Below are 17484 nucleotides of genomic sequence, written 5' to 3'. Positions count from 1 at the left end.
ATTAACAACTTGATTTTAAACTCAAACTCTAGAGAAAACCATTCAAATCGATTCTGACTTGAACTAAAATATCTACAAATAACTGCATTTTCAATTTTCTGTCTTGCAGTTCCACATTGCAAGTGGCGAATCCAACTTGGACTCTGTCGCTTTCGACAGATCTACCTCTGGCCAAGGTAACCGTCTATCTGCCGTCTCCCACGCTCCCGCATCTGATCTGGGTCGCAACGAGGAGAACGACGTCCAATACGTCATTCCTAGAAACATCTCTGCCAACAATGCTGGCTATGATGACGACAACTTAAGTTGGCATTCGAGTTTATCATCCGGTAACGTCAGTGAGTTGGCTTTATTCTTCGAGAGCGACGATGATGACGACTTCATGCTCGGTCGCTTTGATGGAAGCACCACTACAATCGATGTGTCATCTCTGGATTTGTCAGTCACGGAGATCGAAAACGGCGTTGTTAATGACAATCAGACAATCGCTGAAATCATTCTCCTGCATTTACTAAGAGAAGTTGTCTTTAAGAACCATGACACGCACTGAATTAATAAAATCTGATTGGCAAAACACGTTTGTTTATCAAGACACTCATTTATTTGCTTTCTGCTGTTTATTACTAGAACATAGGCCTTCTTGTAATTAATACATTTTCTGTCCCTATGTAAGATTATACAAAAACACTACACAAAAACAAAAACAGGGTTAAATAACATGGGCGAGATGAAGGACAAGGTTTGAATGTAACCTCTGCTTTAAGTTTATTATTTAATTTATTGTCAATAAACAGGTTTGGAGTGATTATAAAGTGGACAGTTATAAAGTTATAAAGAGGACATTTGTGAGCAATTCATTGTTAATCGTTGTATATTTCACAGTAAGCCATGTATATGTGAGCAACAGAGCATCGTTGTTTACAATGTCTAACATAACCGTAAGAGAATAGTATAAAGTACATGAGCATTAATCCATTCTAGGTAAACGACTTTAATGAAATATTATTAAGGTATGAATTCATTGATGCAGTGGAATTTGATTGTACCTTATTATCCTCAGTAAAATGGAACTTAAGTAAAATCTTCTTTAGCAATATCTTAATAATGTGACAAATTATCGGGACAATAAAAATCCGGACAACTATACCCTCGGGCAATTACTCCCTAAGACAGTTATCCTGCGATTGTATCACCTTCGAAATTACCCAAATTACCCTCAGAAAAATACATATAATTGTAAAAAGAGAAAGAGATACCTCTCATGGGGGTAATAGAATAAGCGTATAGTTATCCAATGCTGCTCGTCCGGAATTGGGGGGGGGGGGGTAGTTTTTGTTGGCAGCTCATCTACTTCTTCTTGAATTCTCCGAACATGTCTTTCTCCAGTCCTATGTGTGGACTTTCGAAGACCAAGGACATAATACTTGTTTTTATCATATGATTTAATTTCATACACAAAGTACAAAGAAGGAATATAGTCCTGGGACCCGTTTCGCAAAGCCTTTTTTCAATGACAAATGACAAAAATCAGTAACAAATCTGCTGATAACCAATAAGAAGCAAGCATTTCAGTAGCTTATATCAAAAATTGTCATATGTCACTGATGACCAGTTTTGTGAAACGCCCCCCTGGTGTTTTCAATTATATGTAATGCTATATCTATCTATCCCCCTCCCCGATAAATTTTATCTGCTATAAGAGATTCGTCTTGTTAGCAGATTGTCTACTTCGTCTTGAATTTTCCGAACATGACCTTCTCCAACCCCATAGGTGGACTTTCCAAGACCAAGGACATGACCAAAGCTGAGACGTAAGAGAACACGAGACACCCCACAAAGAAGAAGCTCTGAAAGAAAATGACATTGGGACACATCTTAAATTGAATCTTAGCTTCAAACAAATATCACAAAGTTTCAAATTCTGCATGCAGACCGCTGGCTTGCCGTGTCTTATTGTACCCCTCTCCACTCTTTTTGTTTGTCTACTAACCATACTACCACCACAAGTTCACAACTACAAGATACGTATACTGCTGTGGACCTGTGGTGCTGCTGCTGCTGCCCCCTCTTCCTCCTAATAGTACTATACCACTAGTATCGATGCTGCTGCTGCTAGTACTACTACTTCTACTACTACTACTACAACCAGTACTACTATACTTTTTCTTTTTTCTACATCGAAAATCCCTCTTTTTTTCTTTCATTATCTCCTTTCCTTCTTTTAAGTACGTCGATTTTTTTAAAGTAGTGTTTTTAATACCGTCAATTATAAAAATATAAAAAAACGATAACAACATAATAACACTATTCAGACTGCTTCGTTTGAATACTTACGAGTGACATGTAGTCTATATGGAAGAGGGTCTTGTTGTAAGTGATGGCGCTGTATATTAAGATGGGGTGAATCAGGTAAGCACAGTATGTCAGACGGCCCATGGGAATCCAGAAAGACCAGTCAAGCAACACTCCAATAGGACCTGTAAGCCATTGGAAATGATCGTTGACAAATTCTAAACATGGCGCCATATTATTCAAGTGTGTGTTTGTTTACCCTAGATTGCCGAGTTTAATCATGGTGTTCACTATTGTTAACTTAAGGTACAGTATCTAAACTTTCCTTTACCGTGCTCGCGACGACGATATTATTTAGGAATACTAGCCTAAATATGATTTGAATTTATTTCCGTACAAAAAGAAGTACAATAATCGAGACATTACACAATATGCACACAGACACATACTATAAGAGATAAACGGCCTGATGGCCCTACTCAGCATCCACCAACATGGTGGCGCTGTTCCACCGAGGGGTCCAGAATTTCGTCCCTATTTTCACGAAGTGACGGTAGTGAGAAAAATCGCATACAGTTTGCGTGACGATTTTCCTCACTACCGTCACTTCGTGAAAATAGGGTTTTGATACAGATATTACATAGAAATATGATATCGAAAGTCAGTATACACAAACGAATAATTAAAACAAAAAGACATGTATTACAATTCAATTTAAAGTACCACAACAATAACACCCTAAGTTCACCCTTAAAACAAATATGAAATGGACTTTGTTGTCGTAATTGAAAGTTTATAGTGTGATATTTAGAAGGGGTGTGGCTTATAAACTCTCTGGTTCCATGGCGTAAAGTTACCCTAGAAATGGGGCAAAAGAATTGTTGTTACTTATATTTTCATTGACATAGCCAAATGGACTAGCGAATTCCTCGCTCGCCCACCCATTCAACCCTCGTCAATGGATATCAAGAATTCAAAAAACTTGTCGGCACATTTGAAAGCCGTCTTCAAATCTGCGCCTATTTCTTCCAGATCAATCTGTTGTCATAACCGGTCGGACTCTTCCTCTCGCCCCTCTGCTCCCCGCCAGTGACGTTTATTCCCATAGGAAAGTGAAAAGTATGCCGCAGACCTGCCGCAGACCTGCCGCAGATCTGCCGCAGACCTGCCGCAGACTTTTAGTCTGCGGCAAAGAGTATGCCGAAGTATGCGGCAGAAAGAAATTTTGCTGCAGACTTGCCGCATACCAGTATGCCACAGGAACAGTCTGCGGCAGATCTGCGGCAGGGTGAAATTTTGCTGCAGACTTGCCGCATACTAGTATGCCACAGGAACAGTCTGCGGCAGATCTGCGGCAGGATGAAACTTTGCTCCAGACTTGCCGCATACTAGTATGCCACAGGAACAGTCTGCGGCAGATCTGCGGCAGGATGAAATTTTGCTGCAGACTTGCCGCATACTAGTATGCCACAGGAACAGTCTGCGGCAGATCTGCGGCAGGATGAAACTTTGCTCCAGACTTGCCGCATACTAGTATGCCACAGGAACAGTCTGCGGCAGATCTGCGGCAGGATGAAATTTTGCTGCAGACTTGCCGCATACTAGTATGCCACAGGAACAGTCTGCGGCAGATCTGCGGCAGGATGAAACTTTGCTCCAGACTTGCCGCATACTAGTATGCCACAGGAACAGTCTGCAGCAGATCTGCGGCAGGGCGAAACTTTGCTCCAGACTTGCCGCATACCAGTACACCACAGGAACAGTCTGCGGCAGGTCTGCCACAGGAAATCCCATTAAAGTCTAATAGGGCCAATTGAAACCAATCATCTCATGCATATTCATTATTACTTTACACGTGTGACAGAAAAATACATTTATCATGATTTGTTAAGCAAATTAAGACAATGCACATCATTTTTGTGATTTCTATTTTCCTTTTGCCATTATTAACCAATAGATTATTTTGTCTGATCATGTTACAATTACATTCACGTTTAAGCAATAGATATATTGATTACTAACGAAGAAACTATGATTACTAACCAAGAAACAATATACATATTTAGTATATATATGTGTACGAGCCTGTGACACTTTAAATGTTACTCTTGAATACACTTCAAATGATCAATGTGATGAAGTTAATACAATTGAGAATAGAATATACCTAATTGGTAATATCGATATCTATTGGTATTACCTAATTGGTAATATTGATATTGCCAATATCTATTATGAAGTATCAATCAGTTTATCACTGGTTCTTCTACATGCATACTTTATTGCCATGTACTGGATATGAAAGAGTATGCGGCAGGTCTGCAGCAGGTCTATATGAGATATGAATATTCATGACGAAGAGTCTGCGGCAGGTCTGCAGCAAGTCTGCGGCAGACCTGCCGCAGACTCTTCATCATACTGGAAGAGTATGCGGCAAGTCTGCAGCAAGTCTGCCGCGGTCTGCGGCAGACCTGCCGCAGACTCTTCATCACACTGAAAGAGTATGCGGCAGGTCTGCAGCAAGTCTGCGGCAGGTCTGCCGCAGGAGTATGCGGCAGGCTCATTTCTTTCCTATGGGTTACATACCCCCGTATCCAAGGAGACAAGCGAAGATGATCCAAGCGATGCCGATTCCCCAGGCTAGACGACCAAACGTCAGGTAGATGATGGATTCCCATTGCTCGATGTAGCGATTGAGACAGCCATAAGCACCGTAGATCACAGCAAAGAGGGTGCCGAGAGCACACACCCATCCAACCAGGACGTAGATCTAGAAGAACCGATTTGAAAATAAAGATTCTGTTGATTCGATTTCATCTCAACTTTGCATTCGTAGGTAATGCTGTATGCCCATTGCACACACACGAGGCGTCATTTCGATCTCGTTTTACCTACGCCAATGAGGTACATGGGGTGGGGGAGGGGGAGTACGCACTAATTTTCTTTTTTTGCCGGGGGGCACGTCCCTGTTTGCCAGTACATTTTTGGCGAATTTGGGGCTGATTTTAACATTTTTTGGGCCGGGGGGGGGGGGGGGGGACACGTGCCCCCTGTGTCCCCCCCCCCCCCCCCTGGATCCGCCACTGTCCCTGGATGGGATATGGTGTCTCAGACATTTAAAAGTTAAACCTTTGAATTAAAAAAAAATATGGGATTTCATACCTTCCTAAGTTTGAGTTTCTTTCCTTTGAGTTTGAAGATGATATAACCCGTCACCATGCCAACGAGATAGGTTGGAATTCTGGTGTAAGGTTTGGCGTAGGTGACGTCCTGTTGTGGGTAGTCGGCTAAACGGTCGTTGTATGGCCTGTTATAATGGGACATATTATAAGGTAATATGATCAACACTCATTATTTCACCAACTCCTCTCCATGAACGTAAAAGGAAAGATAGGGCTTCGTCTATAATTATAAACAGTCGTGACTGATTTAAATTGATCACAACTTGTTATCAGTCGCAATGTACTATCAATCTTCACGGGGTCACCATGGATGATACAATAAATTTGAAAAGAGGACGTTGCGTGATTTGTTTGTAATTGGGGGGAAAGGGATGGTGGCATATACTAGCAGCCGAGAGGACAAAATACAATTTCAAGGATTTGGCATGTAGAGAATGCTAGGCAAATTACACTTTGTAACTTAAACGTCTATTTCTCCATTTACGGTCTGCAGGGCTGAATTTGATTTGAATTTGATTCGGTTTATTGAAATAAAAGAACATGCAGCTGGGAAGCTGAAATTATTCAATTCACAAAGTTAATATACAACACAATAAACGATCAAAATATGAATGACTAAAACGTACGACTATAAATCATGCATAATGAAACAAGATGAGAATCAAATATTACATCGAAATCGAAATATATTACAAACATTGAATCAAAATCTAAATATATTACGAATATTACATCAAAATCTAAATATATTACAAATATTAAAAACATTAAAAGCCTTCTGTGTCATCAAAAAAGTAGAGAGAGAAAGAGAGAGAGAGAGAAAGAGAAAGGCGGAACTAAAAAGAGGAATAGAAGGAAAAAGAAAAAAGAAAGAAAAGTTGATCAAGGAATATACGAAAGATTGCAGGAGACGGGTAGAGAGGGACAGAGTAGAACAAGAAAAATAGAAAGAGAGAAGAATCGTACAGTCTTGAGGAATGTTTATATCAAAACCGGAAAAAAGAAAAGCGAGCCTCTGCCAAGTGCACCTCAAGTTGAAATATGATTTAAAAACAAATCAACACTCACTGTTGTTGGTACCATGGGTCCATATTGATACCGTAATAATAGTTGAGACCAGCCAATGATCCCAGCGAGACGATCATGATGGAACCAATAAGAGCCATACCTGCCTTCCAATTCCTTAGAGAAAATGAAATTTAAATAAAAGCGTGTTAAATCGATTAGAACAATCATACTATGATTTCACAGATATTTGGGAATAAACAGTACGCTGTCGAGAGCCAGAAGGTTGTTAATGGGGCTTTTACATAATATACACTCCGGGGCCCGTACGGCGAGTAAAAACAGACATTTTGGGAATTTTCGGCCGGTGTCCGGCCGGCTGCCGTAAAGTTCCTACGGGCTCCGGGACAGTTTTTTTTAAGCCGTACCGGTGCCGTGGTGCTGAGTTGGCTGCTCCCGATTCTCATGGCGTTTTTATCTGACAGTTAGGCCGTAGAAAGCCCGTAAAGGGCCTGTGGGGCACCTGAGGGGTTCCGTGCGGGCTCCGGACGGCCCCTCACGATTTTGTTGGGTAAATTTTCATGAAAAATCTTTACAGGCGCCTTGCGGTGCTCTAGGATGGCGTACGTGTACCCTACGGCACCCTCACGGGCCCCTCAAGAGCCCCGGTGATATGCACAACACCGGGCGTCTGCCGTCCGGGGGCCATTTGAAATTAATATTGACCGTGCGGGCCCCTCACGGCGGCATCTCAAAATGTACAACGCAGCTTTAAATACAGGAGGTGCGGATGTCAGAGTACACATATATCAGTGCCCAGGCGCCTTGAGGACCCCGGCCGGGCCCCGGCAGGGCACCTTACGGGAGCCATGGGTGCACCTGCTCATCGGACGGAGCCCGTAAGCTTACCGCCCGGCACCCTGCCGGCACTCTTACGGGCGACTTGCATTCCACTCAACCAATTTTCACCGGGCACCTCCCGGGCACCGCAGCATTTGTGACCACACATGCCGTAGGAATGAAAATCGGAAGGTTCCCGTACGGTCTCTAAATCCACGACAAGTCGCCGGGTAGGGAAAATCGTACGGGGCCCGGTTTATATGTGACCTAGGCATTACTCGTATACTTTAACACACAGCGAACGCCCTTCTGACTCTTAACAGATTATGGGCTGCCCCTCTCCTGATAATTTTTGTTAAGCTTGATCATAGATCGAGGGTCTCGAATTGGGTACCCATTGATCCCGCCCACATCCCTACGTGTACATCCGTAAATTTGTATTGTACTTACTTGTATAAGATGATGAGAATGAGAGGACTGATGATGTAGAACTGCATGTCATTTGCCAGGTACCATGCATGACCCATACACTAGAGAATAATCAAGAAAAAAGAACGAATATACATGTAAATGTATATACCGTAACGTTTGTTAAATACAACTATACACAATGAAGTGAACAGGCACCCGTTTCACAAAGCATTTTTTCAACGACAAATGACAAAAAACCGTGACAAATCTGCTGATAACCAATCAGAAGCAAGGATTTCAGTAGCTTATAATAAAATCTGTCATTTGTCACTGATGACAAGTTTGTGAAACGCCCCCCAGTTCTCGTTCTCCACGGGGATTGATGCAAAAGAACTCAAGGGAAATCAGTGTCAGTGATCGGTACAAGAAAAATCAAAAAGTGAAGCTAATTCTCCTGGTTGTGAAGAGGAAACCCCCGATTCGGTCGTGGGATAGGACAAACCTTACTATCCCTGGTAATACTTGGCTGGTCGTGTTAGCTACAGGTAGCTGCCAAAGTTGTCTCATCTTCTCGAAATTTGCTCTGTACATGCACTGTTTTTTCATCTTGTTGATGGGTTCATCCATCAGGTCCATAATAATCCATTGACAAAGGCGTTAAGAACTATACCTGATGCTGCTCATAACACCCGAAAACCAAGACGATTCAAGATTCTTTGTCGAGAGACCAGGTGGGACAGCGCTTAGGCACTTTGAAAGAGCACATTATTCAACAAAGTCGATAGCCGGAGGATACTTTAATTTGTTAAAAGCTTCTCATGTGCCACATAAGACTTTTGAACAGAGATTAAGTCTGATAAAACAATAAACTGTCTAAAACCTCCATGACCCCTTTTTTCTACATTATATCTAAATGATAATCATTGTGGAGTGAATGATTAGAAACAACAACAAAACTAGAGGGAAGAAAAGGGGAATGGTCAAAATGTGCAAAAGTTGTATTGGAATATGTTACCAGCAGATTTGTCACTGATTTTTGTCATTTGTCATTGAAAAAAGGCTTTGTGGAACGGGTCCCTGTTGAGGTCAAACTTACAGTTTGCTCGAGATCATTGGGCCAGGGATAGAAGTTATTGATATACAGCATGTGAGCCCACCAGGTCTTCCCGCAGTACTCTCGAGTCATTTCATGGACTTCATCGGTCAATACACCCTGGGCAAAGTGCGGGTTCAGCAAGGCCCAAATGCCTATGGTCGCCATGTACACTGGCGTAAGGCGCCACCAACGATGAAAGTAGAAGACAAACCAACTAAAGGCACTGCCAAGTCGTTTGCTGTCGATCTGCTTCAGTGTCAAGTAAGTGGTGAGGAATCCACTGTGAGAATGAAAGAAAGAGCTAATGTATCAAAATGAGATTTAAAAAAAAAACAGTCATCCATATATCAACTTACTATATGGTTATAATGATTAAAATATTGATTTTTGTTTACCGAAGGCAGCCTAGTCAGCATCAACTTTGTTCTTCCTGAGCACCCTGCATTTATTATTGAAATAATCATGTACTTATTTACACCTGGGTGGAGAGTGGCAAATGTGAATTGATGTCTTTCCAAAGGACGTTAGTGCAGGGCTGGGATTCGAAAACCTCAACCGTTGGATTGAGAGTCAAGTTAACGAACCTTAATACCCCTCCGCTGTTAAACAACCTTGGTCATGTAACCTATGCTAACAGGTAGAGGGTTGTGAATTATGGTCCTAAGGCTACGGCCCGTGGAGGCTGTAGACGAACAGCCCATGTAACCGACAATATGGGTCTTGTAGGCTGTCCAACACTCATCTTCTATTGGAATTTCTTTTGTGAAACCATGCCTATGAATCCATAGGGACTTTTAGATTCTGCGCGACGAGAACGTGGACTGCCCTTTTAAGGCAATGTGACGTCCTTTTAAGGCACCTGCTGGCAGTGACGTCACATTGCCTTAAAAGGGCAGTCCGCGTTCTCGTCGTGCAGAATCTAAAAGTCCTTAATGATAGGCCTAGGTCAGTTACTCACCTGAGGACGAAGAATGTATCCACTGAATAAGTTGAGTTCACGATGGCCAGGTACCCGAAAGATTGTACTTCTTGCCAGAGTTGGCCAGAGTTACCTTTGAAAAGACACACAAAATGTATTGTGGGTAACTATAGTCATTAGAAGTAAAGTTTTATCAAAGATCCCATTGGATTCGGATGGCACGAAATCTAAAAGATGTTTTGTACTTTGTGGGAATATTTGATATGACCATGGGCGTGTCATATAGTGGTCTATTAAACCTATGTTCGTCACTAAAGTAAGTGTAAAGTGAACTACGAACACAACGACCTAAAACATATGGAATAGCCGATTATTCCCCGGGAACTATTGAAGATTAGCAAGAAGACATCGCACGAAACCTGATACGTACTGAATTATTTTTCTTTACATCTGTGTAACTCTGTAATCTGTTACGATCTGTGGATATATCTTGGCTTATTTTGTACCATGTGCTATCTACAGACTGGTATTATGTAGCAGTCCATTATTATGATTACATGTGGTGTTATTGTTAATCATGTCTCGTTGATAGCAGGGGCGGATCTAGCTTTTTTGCCAAGGAGGAGGTTTGACCCAGTGGCGGATCCAGGATTTTCCAAAAATCGCGCCGTTTTACTGTTTTACTTTTTTCCCCTTCTTTTCCCCCCTGTTTTCCCCTTCTTTTTACCCCCCCCCCTTTTTTCTCACTTGGCCGCCCAAGGGGGGGGGGGTTAAACCGCCGACCCCCCCCCCCTAGATCCGCCCCTGGATAGAGTGTCTACAGATTTGCTACGTACTAAGGCGACCAATGTAAAACGACATGGCATGTCCGAGGATGACCCAAAACATGCTGATGACCCTCAGGCCGTTGAGAACTGCCAGGTTTCCTTTGGTTTTCTTGGCACTCAGGATCTTGCTGCAGTTGGTGACGGCCGAGAAGGACATCATGACACCGTCGAGGATAGCTGTGACAGACAGAAACACATTCATACACTGAGTTAAGCTACCAGTGATAATCGCTGATTGGCAACTATTCCTACGCTTTAATCATTTTTTTCCCTTTCTTATGTTTAGTAATCCTTACCGACCTTCCATTTTCCCAGGAAACAATATTCATTGGAATACCGTCATTTTTATTGATTTGCTATGGAAGATAGTAGTCCATGAACCGACGCGATGTCTGTAATGTGTGTTTTCAGTTCACTCCTTACACAATTTTATTTTAATATACAGCATCAGAGAACACGCCAATCAGTGACGCAGATTTACGTCATCGAAAAAATGATGTTTCGTTCGCAATGAGCATTATTGATCACAGTGCGCCATTTTCTACCAAAGACGAGTATATATATCACAACGTTTGTTCTGTGAATCATAAAATAGTAACCCATTTGGTGATGTGATTAAATGAAGAGAGAAGGCCTAAACCAAAGACTATGAACCAGATATTCTTACCCCATTTCAGATCGATCTTGGGCTTCTTCTGCTCCTTCTTCACGATAGCCTCCTCTGTCATCTGCACACGATGTAATTCCCCATTCTTTAAAGCGTCCTCCCCCTTTTCAAATCCTCCATTGTACTTCGCGCCATTTTCCTTGACCTCGGAACCAACCTCGATTACCTCCGGGTCATCGATGGATGTCGTCGACATCTCCGATGAATCAGCTACAGGATCATCTTCTCCCCGCTTGTCCTTCGTTTGCCTTAATACCTTCACCAGTACCATCTTATGAATGTAGAGTTCGTAGAAGGTGCCCGCCACTACCATGGACAGAAAGAATGACATCAGAGCCCTGGAAGACCATGTTAAAGATAGGACTATTAGTTTGGGGATTTTTCAGGTATGTTATATTAAAATAGAACTATGATTGTGGCTTCTTATACTGTATAATAGTACCCATGTCCGTCCGGCCGTGACGTCTCTATACCCGGTCATAATAATAGCTAGTTCTATACAGCGCTTTTCAGGACCGAAGGCCCTCTCAAAGCGCTTTACAGATCATTACCTGGCCGTTTAATAATTTTTTAGCGCTCTGGCATATCGGGTACACATTATACCTGATGGAGAGAGGCAAATATGGATTAATATCTTGCCAATGGACATTAGTGCCGGTTTGAATCGAACCCCAAACCCTGTATTAACAGTCAAATGAAGGCACCACCATATTACCACGACACCTCCATTATCTAGGGCCCCGAATGAGTCGTTTTGAGGCAATGTACCAGTTGATGCATGCCCTGTTCAGAGCATTTCGGACCAGTTATCAAGAACACTGAGAGAAAGAGAGAAGCAGCCCCTATCCCAAAGACCAATGCAGGACCACATCCGTACATTTGTTAAAAACTTGCTAGAACTTTACTTTCTAGAAGTTCAGAATTGTACAATATATATCACAGCCAGAAATGAATTCGATTTCTTTAAACAGTGTATAATCAGTTTTTTTAAGAATGCACATAACTACTTGCTGAGGGTAGAGAAACGTATACAAATTTAAACCCCAGTCACACAGCCACACCGACTTCATACCGATCAACTCTTGGCCATTTGTCGTAATGGGAATTCTTGATCAGTGTACTGTCGGTCTGGCGTCGGTCTCGCTGTGGCGTGACAGAGATGTAACGCACTGCAGCATTGTTCTTCATTTTTTTGATATCTGCTATCCTACGGGAGAATGTGATTATAATTATAGGTTCTATAGCCATCCAAATGAGTTTCATAAGTCTATAATTCATAACTCACAGAAATGCAATATCAGCTGTCCTCCATTCCTCTGGTTCGTTACATTCATAGATAACGAATGGTTCTGATACACCAAGAGCTGTCCATACTACAGGAAAGAGATAAAATGGTCTTCTTTTATTTTCTGTGACCACAGTGGCCTGATCACAGTGGCCTGCAAGAAATCAAAATTGTTCGCGAACATCTCCTTTTTAAAGATCTTCATCATATTATATTATACGCCTTTTTATCATCGTTGCACAGGAGGCGTCATTAGGGACTTTTAGATTCTGCACGACGAGAACATGGACTGCCCTTTTAAGGCAATGTGACGTCACTATCAGTGCCTTAAAAGGACGTCACATTGCCTTAAAAGGGCAGTCCATGTTCTCGTTGTGCAGAATCTAAAAGCCCCTGCTTTGTTGCGTTATCACCTGCTCCAATCAAGCCTATATTACGACAATGGGTGCATGCGATTATTCAACACAATATTTCCACTGTTTATTTTACATTTACTTGTTTATACCATCTCTCTCTCTCTCTCTCTCTCTTTCGTTCCTTCTCTATCCCTCTCTCTATCTCTCTTTCTCTCTCTCTCACTTTAATATGGCGCGTCAGAGGACACATAATGACATGTCCGGCAACATTGGCTTGTGGCGGTTTTCTGCAATGGGTTTCAGCTGATCAATTTTAAAAATTGTGTGTAAAAGAAAAATTAGTGATGACGGTCACGACAGTGATAAAAATGAAGTTAATCATCTTGTAATTTTGGATGATAATAATTGTTTGTGACTGAATTCAATCTTAATTGGTACATACTGCTCAGCTCTTTTATAAGCATGTAGTCTCAAGACTCGTACAACAAAGAAGGGTGATTGATCATGGATTAATAAAACAATTAAAATGTTTTTATCAATATCGGGGCTGGACTGTATTACTTACTTGTGTCGGATACGGCTTGAATTTCTTTAGTGGTGCAAGTATTGGGTGAACATGTACCCCAAGCCATCACACTCTGCAAAATTAAAGGCAAATCATTCAAAGAACAACGGCATCATATTACTAAGTGTTTACCATTTCAAAAAACGGTGCTTCTAATGTAGTTTAAAGTGCCTATTGGTGTAAGATTTCACTTGCACACAGGGGCGGATCTAGCTTTTTGCCAGGGGGGGGGGGGGGGGAGTTGACCCAGTGGCGGATCCAGGCTTTTCCAAAAATCGCGCCGTTTTTTCTTCTTTCTTTTCACTTGGCCGCAAGGGGGGGGGGGGGGTTAAACCGCCGAACCCCCTAGATCCGTCCCTGGCACAGACACGTTTCATGAACATTTTGATTCTATGACAATGACCATAATGGAGAAAAAACATACCTCATGCCTTAATTAATAAGTATATGGAATAGAAATAGCAGATCAGTTGAAAACTTTAAAAAAATGATGTACAAACGTATCTGTTTGATTTGGCCCATATTAAAAAAAGTCGTTTTGGCACCATTACCATTATTATCGCTATCATCATCATCATTACTGTTGTTGTCACTATCATAATTATCATATAAAAGCTTGGACCTCTCAATTCTTTCGACCCTTCACCAGGCTAGACAATGGTTCAATGCGCCCCGAGTAACCGGAACGCCTACTTACTCCGAATGCGAAAGGGATAGAACCTGCACAGTACTGGGCATCGAAAGAGGGCACACCCGATGTCTTGTTGGCTGTGTTGGATGTACAGAGCCATAGGTCGCCATAGTCCTTGATGTTGAAAGTATAGAAAACGTTCGGGGTCTCTGGCAGGATGTCACCATGAGCCGCCCGCACTGCATGGGACAAAAGTATTACATACCATTACCTAGTTCCATTGATTAGGAGAGTTTGGCCAACCCGTTTCGAGTTGGGCACACTATGGCAAACACTGTTTTGTTAGGCAAGCACACAAAAAAGCATATACGCCATCTGAAACCAATTTGGCCAAACTCTGTGAATGATTATCTCTGCCACTATTGGTGACAACGCCCCGAGAAAAACCTAGTGCAGCCCAAGGAATCCATGGACAACAGAATCATGGATCAACTGAGTTACAAGTGAGTTGCATGTCTCAGGCCTAAATATTACAATTGTGTCAATGCAATGATATATATAAAAAGTGCGAGAATTCTCAACTCTGACATGACAACGGGTGTTCCAGAATATGTAGGCGTGAAGAAAATGGTCTAGGAACGTGAGACGTTATATATAATATATGAAAATAAAGTTTTAAAAGCCCCTTTCTGACTACATTCAGAGAAAAGGAATTGTCAGCTGAGTTGTCATGAAATACTCGGCTGTTAGAATGGAAATTTTGAATTATGGTAGGTCGCTAGATAATCTTGGTGTTACACTAATTTCTAAATGGACTAATAGATCTCATATGCCATTAGAAATTAAATAGTATGAATTGAAGTTTAAAAAATAACACATCTCTATTCTCTGTACTAATTTTTTTCTCGGTTTTTATATACTCACTTCTTTGTGCGTAAACTTCCCCCTTGTCTAGATCTGAGAAGTACTGCATGGTGTCCTCGAAACATCTCTCAGATAGGAGACTGTCATCATCTAAACCATACCAGAGTTTGTCCTCCACTTGAACATGCCTCGCACCTTCCACCGCCTCAGAGAGGTGGGTTCGCACGAACTACGGTTCGAAAAAAGAAATCGGCTTTGAAATTACTGTAGGGTCTCACGAGATCACGGAGATTTCTTCAAAGGTTACGTTTACCCTCTCTCCCCATATAGACGTAACAAGGGAAACAAGGGGGCGATGACCCTCCTCCCCATCCACGGAACTTGTGTGTGTGTAACTATGTGACCCTCTGATATGATTTTTGTGTCACCCTGGTCTTCCCCCCATTTCTGTTCAATGTTCAAGAAGTCTGGGTACGCCAGTGTACCTCTCCCGTTGTCTTACATAATCATGATAATATATTTTCAAGGAATATATTGGATTCATTATCCTTTTTTTAAATATTTTTTTGTTAAAATCTTGATTGCACTTTCATATTTTATATTTGTTTGAGGCCTCAATGTCATTGGCACATTTGGGGCACAACCCGCCCATGGTTCTTATAACCCCGATATGGCATACCGTAAGTACAAAAACAAAATATACCCCTAAAAAGACCCTAATCGTGTAGTTAACCTCTTTTAAATTTGAGGGACAAAAGGCTTCTTTTTTTTTTTTTAATTAAATGCCTGCCTGTCAGAGATACTACAGAATTGTGGCCTCTTCTCCTACAGACGCCTAGATCAGCCCCTACAGCCTACACTCTAAAAAGAGTTTGGTAAAATGTATCTACTGTATGTTGTGTAAAAGGGACTATACGTCATATTTTTTCTTGGTGAAACTCATTTCTTAAAAATGAAATGTACCCTTGATTGGGTAAACTTTTACCCAACTCCTTTTTAGATTATTCCTTTGCGGATTCAGCGTTTCGGATGATATAACATCATCATTCTTTGTCAAATACTGCATGAATATGAACAATGTAATGAAGAATGTTTACTTCTGATGCAGTCTGTAGCCAGAATGAGTACTTAGGCCGATATTTAAAAAAAAAAAATAAATAACTAACCTGTGCAAGCCTATGGTTGTCTTTCTCGAGCGATTCGACATAGTCCAAATCTATTCCTCTTTCGGAGAAGAATTCCTTGCGATCCCCCACGGAACGTGCAGCCTCAAAAGCTAAATAGAATGACAAAATTAAGATATACAGAGAAAATAAGCTCAAAGGCCAGATACGTATATCACCGACATTGATAATGATAACTTATGACTATGAAACATGTTATTTAATAAATCGGCCTCCTAAAGCTTTATGTAGAAAACTGTACTTGATTGAGAATCCAGTGCTGATATGAAGTAAGCATAAGTCGCGAGCAACACTGATATCTTGCTACATCATAAACTATAACTATAATTCTCGTTGTTGATATCGGTAAAAGTTGACGTTTTCAACGACTCCAAGTGATTTCAGTTGGGAGTATAATAGCAGATTATGTTTCATGATTCAGGAGGATAAGGCATTTTGCCCTCTTTTAAGACATGAAAGGTTTTTAGTAAACCTGATGATTTGATAACATATATCTATAGCTTGGATCAGACCAAGTAATAATGTTCATGTCAGTTTTGTTCAGCACACTATCTGACTTTGTTTCTCTAAATATTACATTTTAAGATGATATAATGTCTTCAAAGAAAATGGGTAATGGTAATGGTTTTATTAAAAATTCATTTGCAGCCAGATGGCTGAATTGCAGAATTTAAACTAGAAGTGATAATAACATGTTACCCCTAAAATGAAAATTCTTTATGCACAAGAACTTACTCTTTTTCTGTTTTCTCACCAAACTTTCAAACTGGGGGTTCAACTGGCACGTCACATCCTGAAGACACAAAGATATCCATAGCACCACCAGCGCCGTCTTATGTAACCACGGACCCTGCGCCATCTTGGTGCAATAGTTTTGACTAGCACCAGGCGAATGCCAGTATAAGTACTTCAAACCGAGATATTATATATATATTAGCTACATATTAGCTGGTCACAAACTATTGCGGATTTCATTTGATTTTATGACGTAATGAATGCTTAGCGGAGCACTAATGGAAATAATCTGTCACGAGCAAATAATCTTTATCTGTTAAACATTAAGTTGGCATGGCAACGCAGTAGTGCATGTATTTGCGTTGCGTTGAAATCAGCACTTGTATCATTCAGGTAATCGCTGTGATCTTGAACTGTTTAAGATTAAGAGATGTTTCGAAAAGATAGCACCGTGGCAATTATTGAATAGTAATTGTATGTTTTAAAGCTTTGTGAAACAAGTATGTGACAAAGATAGGGTGCGGTGGAAGAAAATAGATGCACAGTGAAGATAATTGATTAGTGTTTTTTTTCTTCCCAATGATAATGTATGTTTGACATTGGAAAAAGGGTGACGATATTGATA

At 41.1% G+C, this 17484-nt stretch overlaps 1 protein-coding gene across 1 annotated transcript; it reads right to left on the bottom strand.

The window, feature by feature from the left end:
• Nucleotides 1–578: 578 nt before the first annotated feature.
• On the bottom strand, nt 579–17039 carry LOC592705 (nose resistant to fluoxetine protein 6). The gene is made up of 16 exons (XM_030973686.1): nt 16860–17039; nt 16107–16216; nt 15001–15169; nt 14143–14315; nt 13446–13518; nt 12525–12612; nt 11240–11577; nt 10582–10749; nt 9785–9878; nt 8827–9106; nt 7770–7849; nt 6543–6656; nt 5455–5599; nt 4879–5062; nt 2335–2477; nt 579–1847 (listed from the first exon to the last, which is right to left on the bottom strand). Exons 1-16 carry the CDS (start codon nt 16981–16983, stop codon nt 1725–1727), a joined length of 2406 nt encoding a protein of 801 aa, XP_030829546.1. The 5' UTR covers nt 16984–17039; the 3' UTR covers nt 579–1724.
• Between the last annotated feature and the right edge of the window lie 445 nt (nt 17040–17484).

Source organism: Strongylocentrotus purpuratus, unplaced genomic scaffold (genome assembly GCF_000002235.5).
Source record: "Strongylocentrotus purpuratus isolate Spur 01 unplaced genomic scaffold, Spur_5.0 spur5_scaffold_7, whole genome shotgun sequence".
NCBI lineage: Eukaryota > Metazoa > Echinodermata > Echinoidea > Camarodonta > Strongylocentrotidae > Strongylocentrotus > Strongylocentrotus purpuratus.
The sequence above is the reverse complement of the archived record's forward strand: the minus strand, read 5'-3'. Positions and strand labels throughout refer to the sequence as shown.